This window comes from Hippocampus bargibanti, linkage group LG01 (assembly GCF_051943395.1).
Source record: "Hippocampus bargibanti isolate YZ-2025 linkage group LG01, ASM5194339v1, whole genome shotgun sequence".
Taxonomy (NCBI): Eukaryota; Metazoa; Chordata; class Actinopteri; order Syngnathiformes; family Syngnathidae; genus Hippocampus; species Hippocampus bargibanti.
Genome location: NC_142734.1, coordinates 5,801,496 through 5,822,039, shown reverse-complemented (window position 1 = coordinate 5,822,039; position 20,544 = coordinate 5,801,496). Strand labels below are relative to the sequence as shown.

The window sequence follows — 20,544 nt, the reverse complement described above, 5'->3', positions numbered from 1 at the left end:
ATTATTATATTATTATTATTATTATTATTATTATTATTATTATTATACAGACAGACAGACAGACAGACAGACATAAAAAAATAAACAACCAAATAAATAAAGCAGCGGTTAATGGCACACAGTTAAGGTCCATTCTGGCTAAGTGATCAAAAACATGTTCTAATTTAAGTACGTAGTTGTAACTGGAAGGGGATTGCTGTCACACTGGGGCATGAAACTTCTCATGTAAACCCGTGATACGGATCATGTAAAAAGGTGATAATTATCCTGTAAAAACGCAAAAGCTATCACATTAAACGTGAAAAGTGTCACGTAAAAATGTGATACTTCCGTAGTTTTAATCTAAACACGGTTGCCAATTTATTTTTGTTTTGACGGTGCACGGCTTGTGATGTCACAATTTGACGCATGCGCGTGGAGTCAGGCGTCAGCTAACTCAAGTATGTGCGTTGGGTGAGTTATTGATCCCTCCAGTTGACTTTTGTACGCTTTGTGAACCATTTGACAGACCAAATCAATTGCAGGAATTGCATACACTGTAGTTTCCCAGATCACGGTCATGGTGATCAAATTTGTGAAGCTTGTCGTAGCTGGTGGATTCGCAGCTGTTTTCGTCTTGTTTACGATAGCGTCAATCAGAACGCTGACACTGGACGAGAATGTCGGCGGACTTCAACTCGCACACTGGCAAACGCCGAGCCTCATTTCGCTTGATATCGACCAGCGTAAGCGAGAGGAACTCCTCGCTCACTTTCAAGGTACGACAAAAAAGCAAAGTGTAGGAAAGGTAACTTTACCTGTTTGCTGCTTTATCTCTACTTCATCATCGTCTTAACTTTACCTGTTTGCTGCTTTATCTGTACTTCCTCATCGTCTTCCAGAGGCTGTGCGCATCCCCACGGTGTCATTTTCACCCACGGAGAGCAACACCACTGCGTTGCTTCATTTCAACTCGTTTCTCCGGAGAGGTAACACCGTGCTCCCCTTTTCAAAGTAAAGCACATAACTACTAGTAAATTAAATCACAAGGACAAAACTCCAGCTCACAATTGCATAACAGGAACCAACATAAATACTTGAACAAGTTGCCGGAGATCATACATGTTAAGTTTCAGAAATCATAAATCAGGAGTTTTTCGTGCTCGCGATTCTGTGTTGCGTGTTAAAATAATGTGAGCGTTACAAACTTATAAATTAGAAATCAAATAAAACACAAAGAAATCGTTCATTTTTTATTTCTACGTTCAATTAATATAAAAATGTATTTTGTGTTTTACATTTTCTCTTGTTTCACCTGACAAATGCCCTGTCTGCATTGTGTCAATAGTTGGTTTATAAAGTGAGTATTGTGAGTATTGTGGTCAAAATCGGGAGTCTCCCGACCAAATCGTGAGACTTAACACGTATGAGTAAAATACAATGGGGCCTCGGTTTACGAACACCTTGCCTTACGAAATTTTCGGTTTACGAACGTTAAATTTATGAAAATTAAACCTAGGATTAAGCGCTACTCTTCGGGATACACACGGAGCGGCGCCCCACCACGGCTGGCGGAGTAATCTTCGACGGAAGAACACCAAAGCACACGACCGAACAGCGTCCCAGCCGGCCTACCTTTCCACACACCATTTCTATGAGTGCATACGTCGATCGTCTTCAACGATACTTTAGCTACCCACTCTCGAGGACTTGCACACTGCAAGAATCCAAACTAGGGCGCGGAAAATCCTACTGGACCCTCCACACCCTGCCCACCACCTTTTCCAGCTACTCCCCTCAGGCAGGCGCTACCGATCCATGCGCACCAAATCCAGCAGTCATTTAAACAGCTTCTTCCCCCAAGCCATTAACTCTTTGAACTCTTTCAACAGTAGCCAAAATGGAACTGTATAGTGCCACTTAGAAGTTTTTTTTGACAACGATACTAGTGCAGCGTGTTCTACCGGAAACAAATTCCTTGTGTGTTCTACATACTTGGCAATAAAGATGATTCTGATTCTGATTCTGATGGGACCGAAAAAGACCACACCACAGGCTCGTGTTCAGCCGAAGAAGACACAAAACAAAATTACAGTCGAGGAGAAGAAGGAGATCATTGAGAAACACGAACGAGGTGTGTGTTTGTGGCATCACGCTTGGAAATGATATAAAGGCGCAGCCGTCGCGGGACAGAAGATCACAATCGCCTCGGACTCAGACACACATGCAACTCCCAGAGACCTGCTCAGCATGTGGAGTTTTACAGTACGACTTGCTCGACTCCATGCCAGCAAAGTGCTCGACTCCATGCCCTGAGAGTAACTTTCTACTACCATTCGACAAATAAAAAGCCTGGTACCGATATGCGAAGTCCACCATTGCTACCATCGTTTGCAACAAAGCTTTACGTCGAATGCCCTTCCTGACACAACGCTCTGTATTTATCCGGGCTTGGGACCGGCACAATAAGACAATGGCTTGTGCCCCCTCGTGGCTACATTTGCAACAAAGCTTCACACAAAGGCTTTATTTACTCGATGCTTTCACGTGACTAATGACACCGAACTTGTCACGTGCAAGTTGACACCTGGGGCGGGGCCACCAAATAAAATGGCACACAGGGGTACAAAAGCTCGCGATCCCGGAAAGCAACAAACGTACGCGATCGCAGCTAACAATCACCTCGGGCGAAGCAAACTCTTGTGCTGGCAAGTCCAAGACACTGGTGAGGCGCAATCCCCTAATCACCGCCACTGGGACATTTAAACGAGTCGTTGTCACCTCACCAGTGACATGATTACGACGCCTCGCTCCTCGCCAGTGTCTTGGACTTGCCAGCACAAGAGTTTGCTTCGCCCGAGGTGATTGTTAGCCGTGATCGCGTAAGTTTGTTGCGTTCCGGGATCGTAAGCTTTTGCACCCCCGTGTGCCATTTCATTTTGCCTAGCTTGATAGGCTGGACGGATTGCCCCCGCCCGCCTTCTTTTGTTGCGTTATTACGGGTCGTGGATTCGCCTTTTGTTGTAATAAAATCTCTGCCAGCACCTACGGGACTCGAAGTGGATGCAGATGACATCGAGGAGCTTGTTGTTGACCATAATGAGGTCCTCAACACAGAGGATTTTATTTGCCTTCAAGAGGATAAGCAGAAGCAAGCAAGTGAGCCTCAAGTGAAAGCAAGTGGAATGATGTGCAGGCTTTTATTGAACAGTTTCATCCAGAAAAGACTGGCTAGGGGAATCATCAAGATGATGAATGATAATGTGATGCCTCAGATTCGTAAGACCTTACAAGTCAGAAAGCAACAGGTGTCAATTAAGAGCCATCAACGACCATCACAAATGTAAATAAAGTGACTTTATTATACAGTGCAGTGTATTTCTTTCATTGCAATACAATAGCACATTTATTATACATAGAATAAAGTATATTGTGTGTAGTTTTAAGGATTATTTAGTTGAAAAGTATATTTTATGGAGACCTACGTATTATTCTCATTTTAATGGTTTCCTATGAGAAATAAATGTTTGGGATACACAATTTTCGCCTTACACACAATGTCTGGGAACCAATTGAGTTCGTAAGCCAAGGCCCCACTGTACGGTTGTCTAGCCTTTGAAAGGTGTAGTACCAAATTTAGCCACAGGTCGGAGGGCATGTTTTACCTGCACTCGTGCTTATGTAAAGAGAGACTGGCCAGCTCTCGTGACAGGTGCCATTTTGCATCATGAGAAAAAACAATTATTTTGTATTTTTCCCCTTCAAACTAAATGATGACCCTCCTTATAACACTTTTGGTAATTTGGATGGGGGCATTATACCTTCTCTGCTCTAAAAGTCCTCCTGTCCTGTTGCTGGACTCTTCATAAACAGTTAACAGCTGCATCAGGATTATTCGGAGGCGTCTTGGGTGATTTCACAACAGCAGTGACATAGCTCAATGGATGAGTGGTCATCTCGTCTCGCATCTGAAGGTTGTGGGTTTGATGCTCAACCCTTGTGACCATGTCAAAGTATTCTCAAGCAAGATACTGAACCCCCATATTGTTCATGATGCTGTGTTAAAATGTGCACATCACTCTAAATGAATGGCCAGCGAACAACAGCCATTTTTCCACACTCGGGTGGAAAGACAAAGAAGCTGCAGTCGTTTCAGCCCTCTCCCTGCTTTTCTCTTGTCTTGCCAGCCTTCCCGACCCTTTTTACCTCAAGCTTGGTACACCATGAAGTAGTGGCCAACTACAGCCACCTGTTTTGGATCCCAGGGTTGCAACCCCAACTGCTGCCATACATGCTGTTGGCTCATATCGATGTGGTACCCGCCATTGAGTCCGATGGCTGGGAGGCGCCACCTTTTTCCGCCCAGGATATGGACGGTTTCATCTATGGCCGAGGGACGATAGATGACAAGAGCTCTCTGATGGTGAGAAAATCCTCCACTTCGGAATGTTTATTTGTTAACAGTAATTGGCAGGAGATATCCGGATGGCAGAACTTGAGTGATGGCTGACCTCCAATGAAAAAAAAAAGGTCCTTCTGGAATGTATTTTTGTGTATTGGCCGTCACAAGATATACAGGTGCTCCCCACCTTACGAACGAGATACGTTCCGAGTGGGCGTTTGTCAGGTGAATTTGGTCGGAAGTTGCTTCAGTGCTATATTTTGTTTGGAATGTATCTTTAAGTCGAACACTGAACGGGGAAGTATAAAACACAGACGCTCTAACAATCGTAAAATAAATTTACACCTACTGTAGTACAACAACATATATCCTTGGGTCTTCAGTAAGCCATTACTGAAGCTGGTGACAGGTAATAACTGAATTACGTGGCAGCAGCTATTAATTACGCCTCAAGTCTTCCTAACTGGAAAGAGGGATTTCCTTCCCGCCCACATACTCAATGCAGCCAATCGTAAGCGAGCTCTACGGATCGGGGCCTAAACATTTTGGCAACACTTCAGCGTAGCCGAGCGCTGATTGGTTAGCCTTGGTGTCCATCATGTCAACTCCAGCCCTTGAAATTTCAAATGTGTCTCTGTGCGTGTGTGAAGCAAAGCACGCAGCCATTCGCAAGCGAGCTCGGCCACAAAAAGGCGCGCAATACACAATCTAACTTACAACATCTCTGTCTGAACAATTTTCGACATACTGTACCTGTAAAAATGTTCGTATGTACCGATATTCGTAACTCGATAGTTCGTAAATTGGGGAGTGTCTGTACTCTTCAATTCACATGCTTTGAGCCTTTGTTTGCATCTTTGACATGAGCTTTATTGCTCTAGTAAGAGCATTCTTTTCATCAGTTTCACCAGTGTAACCACAAAAAAAAAATTCATTTAGTAGGAGAGTCTGTTGACACCATGTTTCTCACTTGAGCTATCTAGCTGGCTACCTAGCTAGCTAGCTATTCGCTACCTAGCTAGCAAGCTATTTATTAGTTATCTATTAGCTAGCTAGCTAACTAGTTAGCTAGTTAGCGCTTTGTGCTAACTAGCTAGCTAACGTTCAATCTATTTGAGTTATTCCGGGTTGAGTGAACGCTGGCGCATGTGGCTGCCGCTTCTCACCCGCAGAAAAACGGATCGTGTGACTGTAAAATGACCTTGAGCGTTTTGAAAGGCTGGATACCTAGCTATTTATGTAGCTGGCTACCTAGCTAAATATCTATTTGCTATTTATTTGCTATCTATTTTCTATCTAACTAGCTAGCTGGCTACCTAGCTAGCTATCTATTTGCTATCTATTAGTTATCTATTAGCTAGATAGCTAACTTTCTATCTATGTGAGTGATAGAGATTTGAGAATAAAAAAGTTATCATATTTAAAAGTTTCATGCTGTTGTATGCTTATTCAACATTTGTGACTCAATACACAAGTGTAGCACGGGCAACTTGGGGTCAATCAGGTCAACGGACACAGCAATTTAAACGGTCAGCTTCACAGGAGTCATTTACCATTTGGGGAAGTCCATATCACATGGGTAATTTAGGACTTCAAACTCCTTTTCACAGGAAGAGGTCATTAGCCAGGATACAAACTTATCAGTTCATGGGAAACACAATGTTTTAGTGCTTACGTCTGTTGGTGCTCAGAACGTCCAGCGGCGTGGTATTCTAATCAAGAAAACTATGTTTTACTAATGTATCACTTTAATTTGCATGTATTTTCAATAAATAGCTTGGCAGAGGGGCGCAGAATTCAGACGCATGTCATAGATGACTACGTTTCCTGCCGGCAGTAGGGACAATCTTTCTGGTTCCGAGTCTGTGTCCACAGTGTCTGTCATATCTCTGACACTGAGTTATCGCTGGTGCGTGTGGCTGCCGCTGCTCACCCGCATAAAAACTGATCCTGTGACTGTAAAGTGACCTTGAGAGTTTTGAAAGGCGCTTAGAAATGAAATTTATTATTATTGTTATTATTATTATTATCATGCACAGCCGGTCCACCATTATTTTCTCATGTGTTTTACCAGGGTATACTTCAGGCCCTGGAATACTTGTTGATGAAAGGCTACGCACCACAAAGAGGATTTTACATTGGTCTCGGCCATGATGAAGAAGTAAACCTTACTTTCCGTTCGCACACACGCAATGTACAGACTCAGAATTGAGTGGTCATCTTTTTTTTTTTTGCTCTGGAAGGTTAGCGGTCATCAGGGTGCCATGAACATCGTAGGAGTCTTGAAGCAGCGTAATGTGCGGCTGTCCTTTGTGCTGGACGAGGGTCTGGCCGTACTCGATGGAGTCATCAGCGGTCTCAACGGACCCGCAGCTTTGTGAGAAAGGCAGCATCACGATGATATTTTTGCGACCATACGCACATCAATGAGAGATGTTTTGTTGTAGAATCGGTGTCAGTGAGAAGGGCCTCGCCATCGTCAAGCTGAGCGTGTCTACTCTGCCCGGCCATGCGTCAATGCCTACCAGGGAGAGCAGCATTGGCATCTTAGCTGCAGCAGTCAAACGGTTTTCCCACCCATCTTTTTATAGTCTATTTTTGGATACTGGTTTCTTATATATATTTCTTATTCTATTGCTTAGATTGGAGGACAACCCCATGCCGATGTTATTTGGTCAGGGACCAGAACGTCAAACATTTGAGCAGCTAGCTCACAAGGTACATTTTTCACTTAACTCATTCACTGCCAGACGATGTGCAATAATGTGTCCATTCCAGTGCCAGGGTTTTTTGTCATTGGCACTTGAATTCCAGGATCCACAATATTGATTTTTAGGACTACATAAACATTAAATGCCTTCGATCGTTACCACATAGGCTTAGTCATGCTGATGAGGTAATACCGGAGCGAATGGGGCAATCAGGGCCAGTCATAGAACATAATCAGACAAAACAAAAGAAGTAATCAGATTAGCTTCAGGAAGTTGTACACTGCACCCCCCAACCTTAGGGCAGGGGCCTATCAAAGCCACTTCTGTGCATTAGGGATATCTATAGGGCCAGAGCTACAGCTCAATTTTTAGTTCGCTGACGAAGCTCTTCGGATGAGGAGCGAAACGTCCGACACATTCAAAGAAATACAGATGACGGCTGTAGAAACCTTTTCACCTTAGACTTCTTTCATCAGAAAAAAAGAGTTAATTCCTAAATTATATGGGTCTGGAGTTATATGAGCTTGAAATGAGGGTGGCTGTCAAAATTTAATGCAATACATACATATTGGTTTATATAGCGCTTGAACAACAACTGAAGCTGGAACAAAGCGCCAAGATGGAAAAAAGGGAAATGCTGCCCCCTTGTGGAAAAGAAAAAAAAACATGGCCAGAGGCCATGGCTAACGCTTTATCGGCACATAAGCTTGAAAAAACAAAACCCAACAGATTCGGGAATGGCGCTCTATGTCATATGTATTCAATTCCCGAATACATTCGTGAATGGGTTAAACTACTTGTTCAACTTTCATGTGGTTGAAATCTGCCTTTGGTGATTTTAGTTTGGGCTGCCATTGAGGTTCATCCTATCCAATTTGTGGCTGTTTTCTCCACTTATTGGCCGGTAATCATTCCATCCATGTATTCCATCAGTTTTTTTTGTACACTTGTAAAAAAATGAGCATGTTTTGTGGTACAGGTTTCTTGAACAAAAACCTGATTCCAATGCTTTCGTAAGGACTACGACTGCAGTCACGATCTTTCATGCAGGCATAAAGGTAAAGTCATCAGAATTAAAATCGCAGTCATTCATAGTGATTCTCAAAATATGTTGTACATGTTTTGTTCTTTTTACAGTCGAATGTCATTCCGTCCCACGCTGAAGCCTATGTGAATCTACGAATCCACTCAGCGCAGTCATTACAAGAGGTATCATGTCCAATTTGTTCAATCGGGTGCATTCGGCATCAAATGGAATTACTGTTTTTTTTCCCTTCAAGGTTTTGGACCTCATCCAGTGGACAGTCGCGGACCAGCGTGTAAAGATGGAGCTTATTGAAGGCTTTGATCCTTTGCCTGTCAGTTCATCCGATGAGAACTCGTATGGCTTCCAAATCATCAAGAAAACGGTTTTGGACATGTTTCCGACAGTAACAGTCGCTCCAGGTAAAGTGACAGATTAAAATGGGACACCCAGTAGTCCTCAGTGGTGAATTTAATTCTTTGAATGCAGGCATTTGCGTTGGGAACACCGACAGCCGACACTTCAAAGATCTGACCAACGACATTTACCGCTTTTCCCCTTTGTGGTTTAAACCAGGGGATGCAAAAAGGTAAGAACGCGAATTGAAGCAGAAGCTTTTGACCGATGACTGAAAATTGCCTACAAAAACTATACAATGAGTCACCCACCCGCCCTCAAAGATTTAGACAGAGTGTCTTGTTCCCTTTTCTTAGGTTTCATGGAATTAATGAAAGAATTTCCAAAAAGAACTACGAGGATATTGTTCTGTTCTACTCCAGATTGATCCAAAACTGTGACATTGACAAACTTCCTGAGCCTCACACTTCTGTCCATGAACTCTGACCTCATGGAACATCAATGTCATACCTTGAAGGTAAAACGATGCAGATGCATATTGCTCCAGGTGCTTCAATTTGATGATGTTCACAAGTTGGCAATGTTTTAAGGTCAAGGCGTTATGATTATTGCACTGTAACTTTGTCAGGAAACATGAATGATGCTTTCTGTACAAGAGCTGTCATGACATAATTGATTCAGAATCGTGAATGTTTTATTTGTGTCTGAATGGCTGTAAAATACACAAAACGGACCTAGTGTTTTGGGATCATGTTTTAAATATGTCACCACTAGAGGGCGTCCAAATACACGTTTGCCCAAGGCAAAAAAAAAAAAAAATTGGAGTGTGTGTGATGTACGGAAGAGAATTAGGGCTATTGAAGAACAAACTAAGGTTGGCAAGATTCTCACGTTCATCTCAGAATTCTGATTTAAAAGTGAGAATTCTGACTTTATTCTCAGAATTCTGACCTAGACGTGAGAATTCTGACTTTATTCTCAAAATGTTGACCCAATTCTTACTTTAATCTCATAATTCTGATTTTTAATCTCACAATTCTGACCTAGAAGTGAGAATTCTGACTTTATTCTAAAAAATTTTGACCTAATTCTGACTTTATTCTCAGAATTCTAACTTTATTCTCAGAATGCTGACCTAAAAATGAGAATTCCGGCTTTATTCTCAGAATTGTGACTTTAATCTCAGAATTCTGACTTTATTCTCAGAATTCTGACCTAGAAGTGAGAATTCTGACTTTATTCCTCAAAATTTGACCTAATTCTGACTTTAATCTCAGAATTCTGACCTAAAAATGAGAATTCTGACCTTATTTTCAGAATTGTGATTTAAAAGTGAGAATTAATTCTGACTTTAAAGTGAAAATTCCGACTTTAAATCAGAATTCCGAGATAATTCTGACTCTAAAGTAATAATCTTGCCACTTTTTTTTCTCTTCAGTGGCCCTAATCCTCTTCCGTTGTGATGAGCTGCCAGTTCAAATAACCAGCTAAGAAGTAAACTGTGAAAAATCGTGAAAGGCTGATCTTTTCAATTGGGAGTATTGAAAACAAGCACCACAGGGGCCCTTGAGTTTTGACTCCTGGTGGTGGGTGTGACTTTTGTTAATAGTGGCAACACTGGAAAAAATGTGGTCATGTTCGACCAAAGAAAGACATGGCCTTTCATTGACCACTGTTTTACATTCAATATTTTGACTTTGCACTGCGTCCACTCGGATTTTAATTTCATATTTGATTGAATCTCTTTTGTCTATGCAGTGTAAAATGTGTTACATGTTCTCCAAGACCGCCGCGGAGTGGCTGCGCAGCATGGGCTTTTCTCGTGGACTAATAAAGGCATTCCCCAATTTCTTTTTCCCACATTCCAAAAATATGATTTGCAGGCTTATTGAACACTCTAAACTTTCCCTTGTTGGAAGTGTGAGTACGGATGGTTGTTTGTCTCTGTGTGCCCTGCAATTGGCCGGCAACGGGTTCAGGGTGTTCCTCACCTTCTGCTCAAAAACAGCTGGGATAGCCTCCAGCATCCCCCCCCCCCCCCAATCCATCTGAGAATAAAGATGATCAGAAAATGAATGTGTTGTAACAGCATGATTTTGCTGTTCATCATGATTTTTCATTGACAAAAAGTGAAAATAAAGAAAATGAAGTGAAGAAAATCAATTCTTTTGATATACTCTGTTGGTTATGGTTTCCAAGCGCAGAAAGCTCCAAAATCAAATGGTGCCATAACTTCTCTTGATAGATTGTAGCAGTGAATTTGCTGGCTATTTTCATGAACAACCACAAACAAAATCACAAAACGATGGAGTACTGTACATAGAATTACCCAGCAAAAACAATGACCAAGTCTCAAACAAAACAAGTTGTCTGGGTATTATTTGCACGCCCGGTGCTGTTGTGTGTGCCTAACATGGCACGGACGTCTAACTTGCTTGGCATGAGGTGATTGTGCTATCTGAGTCATAGAGAATAGACAGAAAAGAATAGTTCTGTTAAGTTCATACTGTATACTTATTATCTATTTTACAACAGATTCCTTTCTTACAGACAGTGGCGTTTTTAGGTGTTCAATTACCTTACATGTTTTGGCGAGGACTACCGCCTTTGTTAGAGTGTCATGGATGTTGTGACGCGCCTTTTTCAGCTGATGTTACTATGAGGGCATGACCTACCTGTCACATCTGACAGGCAAGTCACGCCCCCCGTTGTCCGCTCGTGCCTCCAGGATATTGCTGCAGGTGGTAGAGAGCATGTAAGCTCCCTCATCCCTGTTGATGGTCTTTGGTTCTCGCTTCCGGACTTCAATGGCCTCCTGATCCAGCGCTGATGTTTGTTTTCTTCCGTGCGGATGACGCCGGCCTTCTCCCAGTCCGTGATGTGATTCTCTCTTTTGCAGTGGTCTGTGATGGCTGATTTATGGTGTTCCTGTTGTGCTTGTTCTTGTATTGCTCTTGTTTGTATTGTTGCTGTCTCATTCTCACACTCCTTGTGCTCTTTTTTTCAACATCCGTGACACTCTGACGAAGGCGGAAGTACACGCCGAAACATGTAAGGTAATTGAACACCCATGAACGCCACTGTCTGTAAGAAAATAATCTATTGTAAATTAGACAGAAAAGAAGTTATCATATTTAAAAGTTGTCTTCATTGTCTGTCATCTACATGTAAGAGATCTGGCCTTGGACTAATTTAGGACTTGGTAAACTCCTTCACAGGAAGTGGTCATTAGCCAGGTTACAAATTTATCAGTTCAGGGAAAGGACAACCAAATAAAATGTCTATGTCTACGTTGTTTTTAGTTGTTGGTGCTTGGGACGTCCAGGAGCATGGTATTCAAATCAATAAGATTATGTTTTACTAATGTATCACTTACATTTGCATATACTCTCAATAAATAGCTTGGCAGAGCGCTGCAGAAGTGGGGCGTCGGTCATGAATGGCTGTGTCCCCTGCTGGCAGTAAAAGACAATCTTCCTGTGTTCGAGCCTTTGTTCAGTGTCCGACCGAACATCTCTGACACTGAGTGACCAAAGACTATGACAGAAAATAGTAATGGGACACTCCCAACCCCCCCAAAATTAAAATAAAAATACTTAACAATACCAATGATTGGATTGGATTTAATGATAATCAGGGTAAAAATACCTACAAACTAGATACTTTATTTATGTCGCCACATAAACAGTAAGGATTTTTATGGTGTTTGTCGGCTGCATTGCATATAGTCCCTTTTATGTTTGCGATGTTTGAGCAAGGCAATGATTTAATGTTCATTTTGGCCAATCGCAACACATGCATTTGATGTTAAAAACAAGATTAGCTGGACATTTTTGGATGAAGGTGCGGCCGTTGAAGCACTGATAAAAGGAGTTTCTGTCGTTAATATTTTCATACAGATTGTCATCTTTGTCGGCACAGAAGTTGGTTTCAGATGCGATAGTTGTGGTGGTTGGTGCTGCGGTGGTTGGTGCAGCGGTGGTTGGTTCAGCGGTGGTTGGTGCAGCAGTTGTTGGTGCAGCGGTGGTTGGTGCAGCGGTGGTTGGTGCAGCGGTGGTTGGTGCAGCGGTGGTTGATGCAGCGGTGGTTGGTGCAGCGGTGGTTGGTGCAGCGGTGGTTGGTGCAGCGGTGGTTGGTGCAGCGGTGGTTGGTGCAGCGGTGGTTGGTGCAGCGGTGGTTGGTACAGCGGTGGTTGGTGCAGCGGTGGTTGGTGCAGCGGTGGTTGGTGCAGCGGTGGTTGGTGCAGCGGTGGTTGGTGCAGCGGTGGTTGGTGCAGCGGTGGTTGGTGCAGCGGTGGTTGGTTCAGCGGTGGTTGGTGCAGCGGTGGTTTGTTCAGCGGTGGTTGGTGCAGCGGTGGTTGGTGCAGCGGTGGTTGGTGCAGCGGTGTTTGGTGCAGCGGTGGTTGGTTCAGCGGTGGTTGGTGCAGCGGTGGTTGGTGCAGCGGTGGTCTCTGTCACTGTTGTGCTGGGAGAGGGTGTGGTTGTGGCCTTTGTCGTCGTTGGGAACTCTGGTGCCTGCGTGTTTTCAGTCGGTCCGGGCGTGGTCTCTGCTGGCATTGTAGTTGATGGCCGGATTGGTTGTAAATCTACCCAGATGAATGAAATGATCATCCAAGAGATTAGACACAAGATATTTGACTTATTTGACAGATCACAATTTTTGGAGGGTGCACGATTCCAGACCTGAATCCAGAAGAGTGCGCAGGTAACGGATGAGTGGATAGGTTCCTTGTCCACAGAAGCGTCCAGAAAAATCATCAAGATCCAGAGCCCAGACAAAAGCCCCACCAAAGTTTTCCTCTTTCAGATACCGCGTCTGAGAGACAACATTGAGTAGTTAGAGTGCTTCAGTTTCAAATGGCAAAACATTTTTGAAACTAAATAGGAATGGAAACAACACAATAAAAATGTGGACATTTGTATTTGGTAAATCAATTCCTTGTTGTAACTGTGTCGCATGGCAATGAAGGAAAATGCATTTGAATCTATTGGCGCAAAGAAGTCCAAGATGGCACCCGAGTAGGCAGCCATCAGCAAGCTCTCCCATGAGTCTTTTTGTTGTTTTTGTGTTTTCTTTTGTCACTTTGTGTTGTTGTGTGTCATGTGGAATGGTTGTGGATTGTTTTATGCATTCTTGGCAATGAAAATCATCAAGAAGAGACTGATTTTTGTTGCGCCTTTTCGGTGGCACGAATATAACAGGTTTTGATTGGGAAGAATGTCAGTGCCATTTGGCTGTCATCGATGGACGCTCTGGGGCGGTTGTGCTTTTTTGCACTTGTATTGGGCAACATTTTCACAGGCCCACTTTGTTCACATGCGCCAATGCGTTTGTGGAACCGTCATAGCTTGGAATTGAAGTGGATTTATGTGGGATAGGGGATGTGAGACCGTCTCTTTTCGTCAATGGATGCTACAGCTTCGTGTTTGCTTTCAACATTTAGATTGTAGCAGACATGAACATTTCACCATGACGTCCCTGATACACTGGTGAAAAGGACGCTTTGATCCTCTCCTCTTTCATCTACAACTGCTTCATGCAACAAAGGGGGTACAGAAAGTTCTTAGGATTGAATGACTGTCTTTGTGTTATCATATTATTTGTTATTTAGTTTTTGTTTTGACTTCAAGATGACACCACGAGAGGGGCTTGCCTTTACAGCAGCTCCTATATTTTGTTTTTCTACTTTTTTCTTTCCTTTCCTCTTCCTCTCATAAGTTTTCTGCTGCGAAATGTCAATGTCTCCACTGCAAGACTAATAACGGCTAATCCTATCATTTAGAATGTGTAGGAACTACATATACAGGGTCAAATGCTGTTCAGAACACACAGTGTCTGCCCATTACAAAGATAATAATCTTCATTTTTGACAACTTTTTCTCCACTTGTCTTGACGAGGCCAGTTGGCACAAAGTAGCGGGCGTGTCTCCACCAACATAAACAGCATACAAACCCCACCAATGAGTCCATTAACTTCAGCATTCATTGAAGGAGTTCACGTCATTACCTTGATTTCAAAACTCGCTCTGTTATCAAAGCCAACCCACTCATTGCCACGAGCGGCATATGGCACCAGCTGTTCCACGATCCAGCTGAGATCTCCTCCTATACCGAGGAACGCACAGATCTGTTGGGATGAAATTAAGAATCCGTTAGAACAGCAGTGTCAAAGTAATTTTTTTGCCGCGGGCCACATTGTACTTATGGTTTCCTCTCGGGGGCCGTTATGAATTTGAGGAAGCCATTTTAGTGTTTAATCCCCTCCGCGTACTACATATAGAGCGCACAATAAATTAATGAATAACTGGTTTTCAAATCTGAAGTCAAGAATAATGACTGTTATTGTGGTTTCCATCCTAAGATATTACATTTTGGTTAGGATATAGCAAGCATCATGGAATTTCACAAATTTGATTTGCTTTGCCGAAAAAAATGATGTGGTGGCCCCCGAGCCTTGACTTTGGCACCTGTGCGTTACAACAATCTGCACTTGGGCAAGTGAATGGGCTTCTTGTATTTGCATATGTGACAGTCGGCATCTGATCCTTTCAATCAGACTGCATGGGAGTCAGCATGTCAAAGTTTGGGAAGTGGTTTTTGTTGCGCAGTTCCAAATATTGGCATGCTGAAAAAAATATATAGTGTTCCTATCCACACATACCCGCAAAGACCACATATATATATAGTCAGTCGTCTTTGTCCACCCTTTAATGACTGGAACAACTTTTCTGGGAAGGCTTTTCACAAGGCTGAAGCTCACTGAGCCACCTCTTCTTGCGATTATGTGCGCACGTCGTGAAAGTTGCCTTTTTCCCCCAAAAGATTGCAGTTGCAAATTGTTTTTCTCGCCGCAACACTTTTGAACATATACCAAAGAATGTCTCTCACATCAAAATAGGTTTGTGAGTGTGTGAGCAGCAATGGTGTTTTTTTGTCAAAATCATTATTCGCCAACAATTTAAACTCATTCACTGCCTGACGTGCAAATATGCATCCAAGGCTGTTCCAGGGTTTTTGTCATTTTCACTCAAATTGCAGAATCCACAAAAGATTGAGTTTTAGAACTACATACACAATCAATGCAGCGTAAGAAACCTTAGACTCTTCTTTCATCAGAAGTTATATGGGTCTGGAGTTATCTGAGCTTGAAATGGGGGCGGCTGTACAAAAGGCAAATTCTGCCCCCTCGTGGGAGTGAAAAACATTGCCAGAGGTCTGACGGGAGCTTGATCCACACCCCTCTGCAAGAAAAACCAAAACCCGAACAAATTCGGGATTGCTGCTCCATTGCATGCTTTTCAATTGGAATGGCAGTGAATGCGTTAATGGTCTAAGTTTATTTCCATCAAGGAAAACAACGTTTGAACATGTTTAAAATTTGAAATCGACTATCCTCTATTTGAAAAATATATCGAAATCCAGATGATACGATTGGTTGCAGCCACCCGAGAAAAGGATATGGAATCTTTTCAGGACTTTAGAACTAATACTCCATACCCACTCTCTGACAATGAGCATGCCAGTGCCACCTATTAAAGTGGATGTCTAATTATACTACAATAGGATGACCCCCCCCCCCAAAAAAAAAAACAAAAAACAAAAAAAAAAACTAACATAATTGGTCTCGGTCAGCGATTACATAACTAGGAGTAGATGGATTTAGGTACAATCATAAAAATATATACGTACATGTATATAAAAGAAGTTTTGATTCTTTATGACCAATGACAGTGAGTTTTTGGTATGTTACCTCATAGTAAGACCAAAAGCCAGCTTCACGTGTGTATCTCCCAGCCGGGGCCGCACCGGCGGCAGGTGTGCCAATACCATGAGTTCCTGAAAGTGTTCGAAATGTGCGTCCATACGTTGCGTAACCAAGGTTGAGCTTTTCAAGCGGAGCTCCTTGATCTCTCCAGTATTTCATTGCAAAATCCTTCAGGAAAGGCGACAGAAACAAGTTTGCTTGATGACAACACATTGGATTTGCAGGGTTGGAATTGGGGGCCAGTGTTAAAATGGCACTCACCACATTGAAGTAGATGTTTTCCCCTTCATCGGCAGCGGCGCGGAACAGGGGGCTATTGTGACCAGTCATGGCTTCCCATGCACCGTGGAAGTCATAGGTCATCACATTGATGAAGTCTAGAAAGCTGCCCGACACAGAACATTTTGCGCTGACCAAATGTCACAAAAGGAGGAGTTCAAGAGCCAAAGGGGACTCACTTTGACACTTGAGCAATCTCATAACCATTGTCAATGTTTCCCCTCCCAGCCGCAACCGCAGCCGAGAGTAGCAGGCGTGGTCGACTTGTTTGTGTGGCCTCCTCCTCAAAGGCAGCCAGCAATTCCTACGAGGAATATCCCATCAATTTGCAGTCATCTTTCAAGTTGACGCCTCCAGTCATTTGCGGCTCGGTCAGCTGACCTTACAAAGCACCGTGAACCTCTCCTTGTCCACCGGAGGGCTTCCTCGCGCTCCGGGGTACTCCCAGTCCAGGTCTAACCCATCGAAGCCGTACCGTCGCAAGAACTGAATGGAAGAACGAATGAACGTCTGGCGGTTGGCAGGAGTGGAAACCATGATGGTAAATCTGCAGCAGTGGGGAGACACTTCTTCACCAGCTTTATGGGCACGCGCCATGCAACAGCTTTCATATTCCCATCATTGTTTAGTTTGCAATGAATCCAAGGACAGTTCTTACTGTGTCGTTCCAAAGTTCCAGCCACCGACAGCGAGCAGAGTCTTCAACTGGGGGTTTCTGTGTGACCATCACGTTCAGAATTTAAGCTTAGACAAATACTGCCAGGAAAATTGAAAACGTCAAGAACACGGTAGGCAGGTTCATTGAAGGCTCTAAATTGTCCTACAGCATGACTCTGAGGGTGCATTGTTTTGTTTGTCTGTACCCTGCAATTGCCTGCCAACCAATTCAGAATCTCACGTCTCGCGCAAGACAGTCTGGATGGACTCCAACACACACTCAATCCTCTTGAGAATTGATACCATTAGCTTTCAGCGTTCGGTGGCTTGGCTGTTGTGCCCTTATCTCTCATTTTTTTGTCTGCTTGCTTTTAGCTTAGTTAGAGCCTTCTATGAACGTCCCCTCCGCGTTTTTCTGTAACCAGTACATCTAGTGCATTGGTTCTTAATCTTGTTGGAAGCACCAAACCCCACTAGTTTCATATGCTCATCCACCGAAGCTTTCTTTCAATGACTGCCAACTAACTGCAGACTAGACTGAAGGGTGGACCTCTGCGGCGGAGGATCCACCGAACCCCTGAGACCGACTCACCAAACCTCTAGTGTTCGATTGAACCCAGTTTAAGAACCACTGATCTAGTGTCATTTTCTGTGTGCTTGTTGTTAGCGTTCATTTACCACAGGCTGGAGTTTACTGCCCATTTCTGGACATCCTAACCTAACCATTAATTAGGTAAACAATCATTTGTGATGACAGTTGTTGACAACATTTTACAGGTTGGAATCTTCACTGGAAAAAGGAGTGTGTCTCGATTGGGCATAAAAGGAGCTTCCCTGACCTCCTCAAGCAAATATGGGGCGAGGTTGACCTATTAGTGAACACTTGTATGAGTAAAGACATAGCCCAACTCGTTCAAAACACCATTTTGAATATCTGTGGTGTGTTGAGTTTGTATTTGTTTGATGCCATCCCCGTGTCGGACCGGCAGAACTTGCCTGGTCTTGAGTTGATTGAAGGATCTATACAAAACGTCATCGTTCCATTCGTAGGTTGACAGCTCATTTGAAGGGTTTATGACGGAGAAGGCGTAGATCAGGTGTGTGCAGAGATGAGGGTCAACATTTTCTGGTGTGTATCTTCCAACACCTGGCCTATACTGGGACCAGTTGGTAAAGTAACACACCAGTTTGGTGGAGGACGCTGTTATAAAGAAGAAGAATGCAACGAATAACGATGATGGTATTGGCGAAAAGGGGAGCCGTGAACATAGTCAAGGTCGTACCAACATGAAGGCACATCAAGAGGGACAGTCCTGAAAAGAGAACTCAAAATAATTACGTATGTTGAGGTGAGGGTACTGGAGATGTGGCTTTGTTTCAAATGGAAAATATGAAGCTTACCGGCCAGTAGTTGTAGCTGAGCCATGTTTGCGGAAGTTCGCTATGAACAGAGATAATCACGGACGACAGTACTCGTTAAAATGGTTAGAAATTCCCTTGTTAAAGCTTCAAATATCAGTAGACGTCTTACCTGGTCAAAGGCAATTGGCTGGCTGCGTTAGTTCCGGACGTGGAAGTGGATTTTATAGGACGCTAAAGGAGGGACAAAGGCTGCATGCCGCCCCAGCTAGACAGATGCTCTCCAAAGCACAACGACCGCTGAGAAAAGCAAGCCTTTAGTAGCTCTAATGATAATCTATGTCTCTTGAAACATAAACCAGGATAACGCAACGGCGGTTATGTAAATATGCCTTCTGAAGATAAGAACAACTTGATAAATGTACCCATCAGACGTTTGTAATCGCGCACTTGTAATGCAACATCGCTTATTTTATATTTATCTAGTTTGCAGCTCCTTGCGCCGAACTATGGACTTCAACTTGCTCCACTGGGAAGGCAGAAGTAGTCGCCGAAACATGTCAGGTATTTGAACACTGTCTGTAAGTAAAGAATCTGCTTAAAATTAGATATCAAGTAGACAGGATGAACTTAGTACAACGATTGCTCCACTGTTGCCCTGCTTTTTACCTTCTGTCCACTTTTCAGGATTAGAATCAGAATCAGAATCATCTTTATTGCCAAGTATGTTGAACACACAAGGAATTTGTCTCCAGTAGAACACGCTGCAGGAGTATAATAAAAAAAAATTGCAAAGAGGCACTATACAGTTATATTTGGGTTACTGTTTAGAGTTAATGGCACGGGGGGATAGCTGTTTAAATGTCTGATGGATTTTGTGCGCATGGATCGGCAGGGCCTGCCCAAGGGGAGTCGCTGGAAAAGGTGGTGGGCAGGGTGTGGAGGGTCCAGTATGATTTTCCGCGCCCCTGTTTTGATTCTTGCAGTTTTATCACATATCACTTTTTGGTTATGTTCAACTTGTCGGGCAGAAAAGGAAGTTGCCACATTTGCTCTGCCTACATAGCAGACTGACAATAAATGTAATCCAAATCCAACAACATGGTGCACACATTGTACGCTGATTAAATATCTGCCAACTTCATTTTTCCACACTGAGACCGACTGGGAGGTTCCTATGACGATCTAAGGTCAGTCATGTTGGTTGAGTTAGCCTCAGTATACAGACGAGAGGGAAGACAAATACCACTACCCCCTTTTTCGTGTTTCATTTCTTTTTTTTTGGTAGCAGGCTTTGTTTTAATCATTGGGAAAGCATGACTCAGGTGTTCGAATGATCGTCTCACAAACCAGTGGTTGCGGATTCAATCCCCAGCCGTTATGAACATGTCATCCAAGTGTCCTGGCAAAAGATACATGTTGCTCCTGATGCCATGTCATCGGTAGGTGCTCAAAGAGACAGTATTAAAGTGCTTTGAGTACCTTGGAGCAGGTAGCTAATCAAAATGGCAGTCAGTGAGAGACCAGTTAGCAGAAGGCGTCAATGAAACACTTTTAACTCATTCATTGCCATTCATGAATTTATTCGGGAATTGAAAATATGACGTATAGCGCCATTCCCGAATTTGTTCCGTTTTGTTTTTTCTTGTTTGGGTACTGATAAAGCGCAGGCCAAGGCCTCTGGCAAGATTTTCTCCTTCCAGAATGGGGCAGCATTTCCCCTTTTTTCATGTTAGCGCTTTGTTCCAGCTTCAGCTGTTTTTAAAGCGCTATATAAACCAATATGTACGTATTGCATTCAATTGTGGACAGCCGCCCTCATTTCAAGGTCATATAACTCCGGATCCATATAATTTAGGAATTATTTCTTTTTCTCTGACAAAAGAAGAGAGTCTCAGGTTTCATACGCTGCAAATGTTTTTGTAGTCGTAAAACCAAATATTCTGTGTGTCCTGGAATTCGAGTGACAATGACAAAAAAACTGGCACAGGAGTGGAGACATTTTTACACG

At 43.2% G+C, this 20,544-nt stretch overlaps 2 protein-coding genes across 5 annotated transcripts in view; one reads left to right on the top strand and one right to left on the bottom strand.

Moving 5' to 3' along the window:
- The first annotated feature begins 300 nt into the window (after positions 1–300).
- The window catches only part of pm20d1.2 (peptidase M20 domain containing 1, tandem duplicate 2), a 34,009-nt gene continuing 13,765 nt past the window's right edge, over positions 301–20,544 (top strand). For 2 of the 4 annotated variants that reach the window (XR_016114460.1, XR_016114462.1), the window contains exons 1-14: positions 301–758; positions 882–968; positions 4,167–4,402; positions 6,456–6,542; positions 6,625–6,758; positions 6,829–6,948; positions 7,024–7,099; positions 7,935–7,996; positions 8,072–8,150; positions 8,230–8,301; positions 8,373–8,538; positions 8,606–8,705; positions 8,830–8,990; positions 19,020–19,097. Coding sequence is in view for 2 of the 4 variants with exons in the window: in XM_088992262.1 (XP_088848388.1) it covers positions 560–758; positions 882–968; positions 4,167–4,402; positions 6,456–6,542; positions 6,625–6,758; positions 6,829–6,948; positions 7,024–7,099; positions 7,935–7,996; positions 8,072–8,150; positions 8,230–8,301; positions 8,373–8,538; positions 8,606–8,705; positions 8,830–8,959 (1,548 nt within the window). In the remaining 2 variants the exon portion in view is untranslated. Of the gene's footprint in view, positions 759–881; positions 969–4,166; positions 4,403–6,455; positions 6,543–6,624; positions 6,759–6,828; positions 6,949–7,023; positions 7,100–7,934; positions 7,997–8,071; positions 8,151–8,229; positions 8,302–8,372; positions 8,539–8,605; positions 8,706–8,829; positions 9,169–19,019; positions 19,098–20,544 lie in introns of those variants that run through there. The other 2 variants (XM_088992262.1, XM_088992248.1) reach the window with 2 other exon arrangements.
- LOC148902865 (acidic mammalian chitinase-like) lies at positions 12,083–18,824 on the bottom strand. The gene is made up of 12 exons (XM_088992238.1): positions 18,706–18,824; positions 18,576–18,615; positions 18,458–18,487; positions 18,171–18,375; positions 17,176–17,232; positions 16,899–17,064; positions 16,697–16,821; positions 16,500–16,623; positions 16,224–16,406; positions 14,481–14,600; positions 13,156–13,288; positions 12,083–13,058 (listed from the first exon to the last, which is right to left on the bottom strand). Exons 2-12 carry the CDS (start codon positions 18,598–18,600, stop codon positions 12,247–12,249), a joined length of 1,980 nt encoding a protein of 659 aa, XP_088848364.1. The 5' UTR covers positions 18,601–18,615; positions 18,706–18,824; the 3' UTR covers positions 12,083–12,246.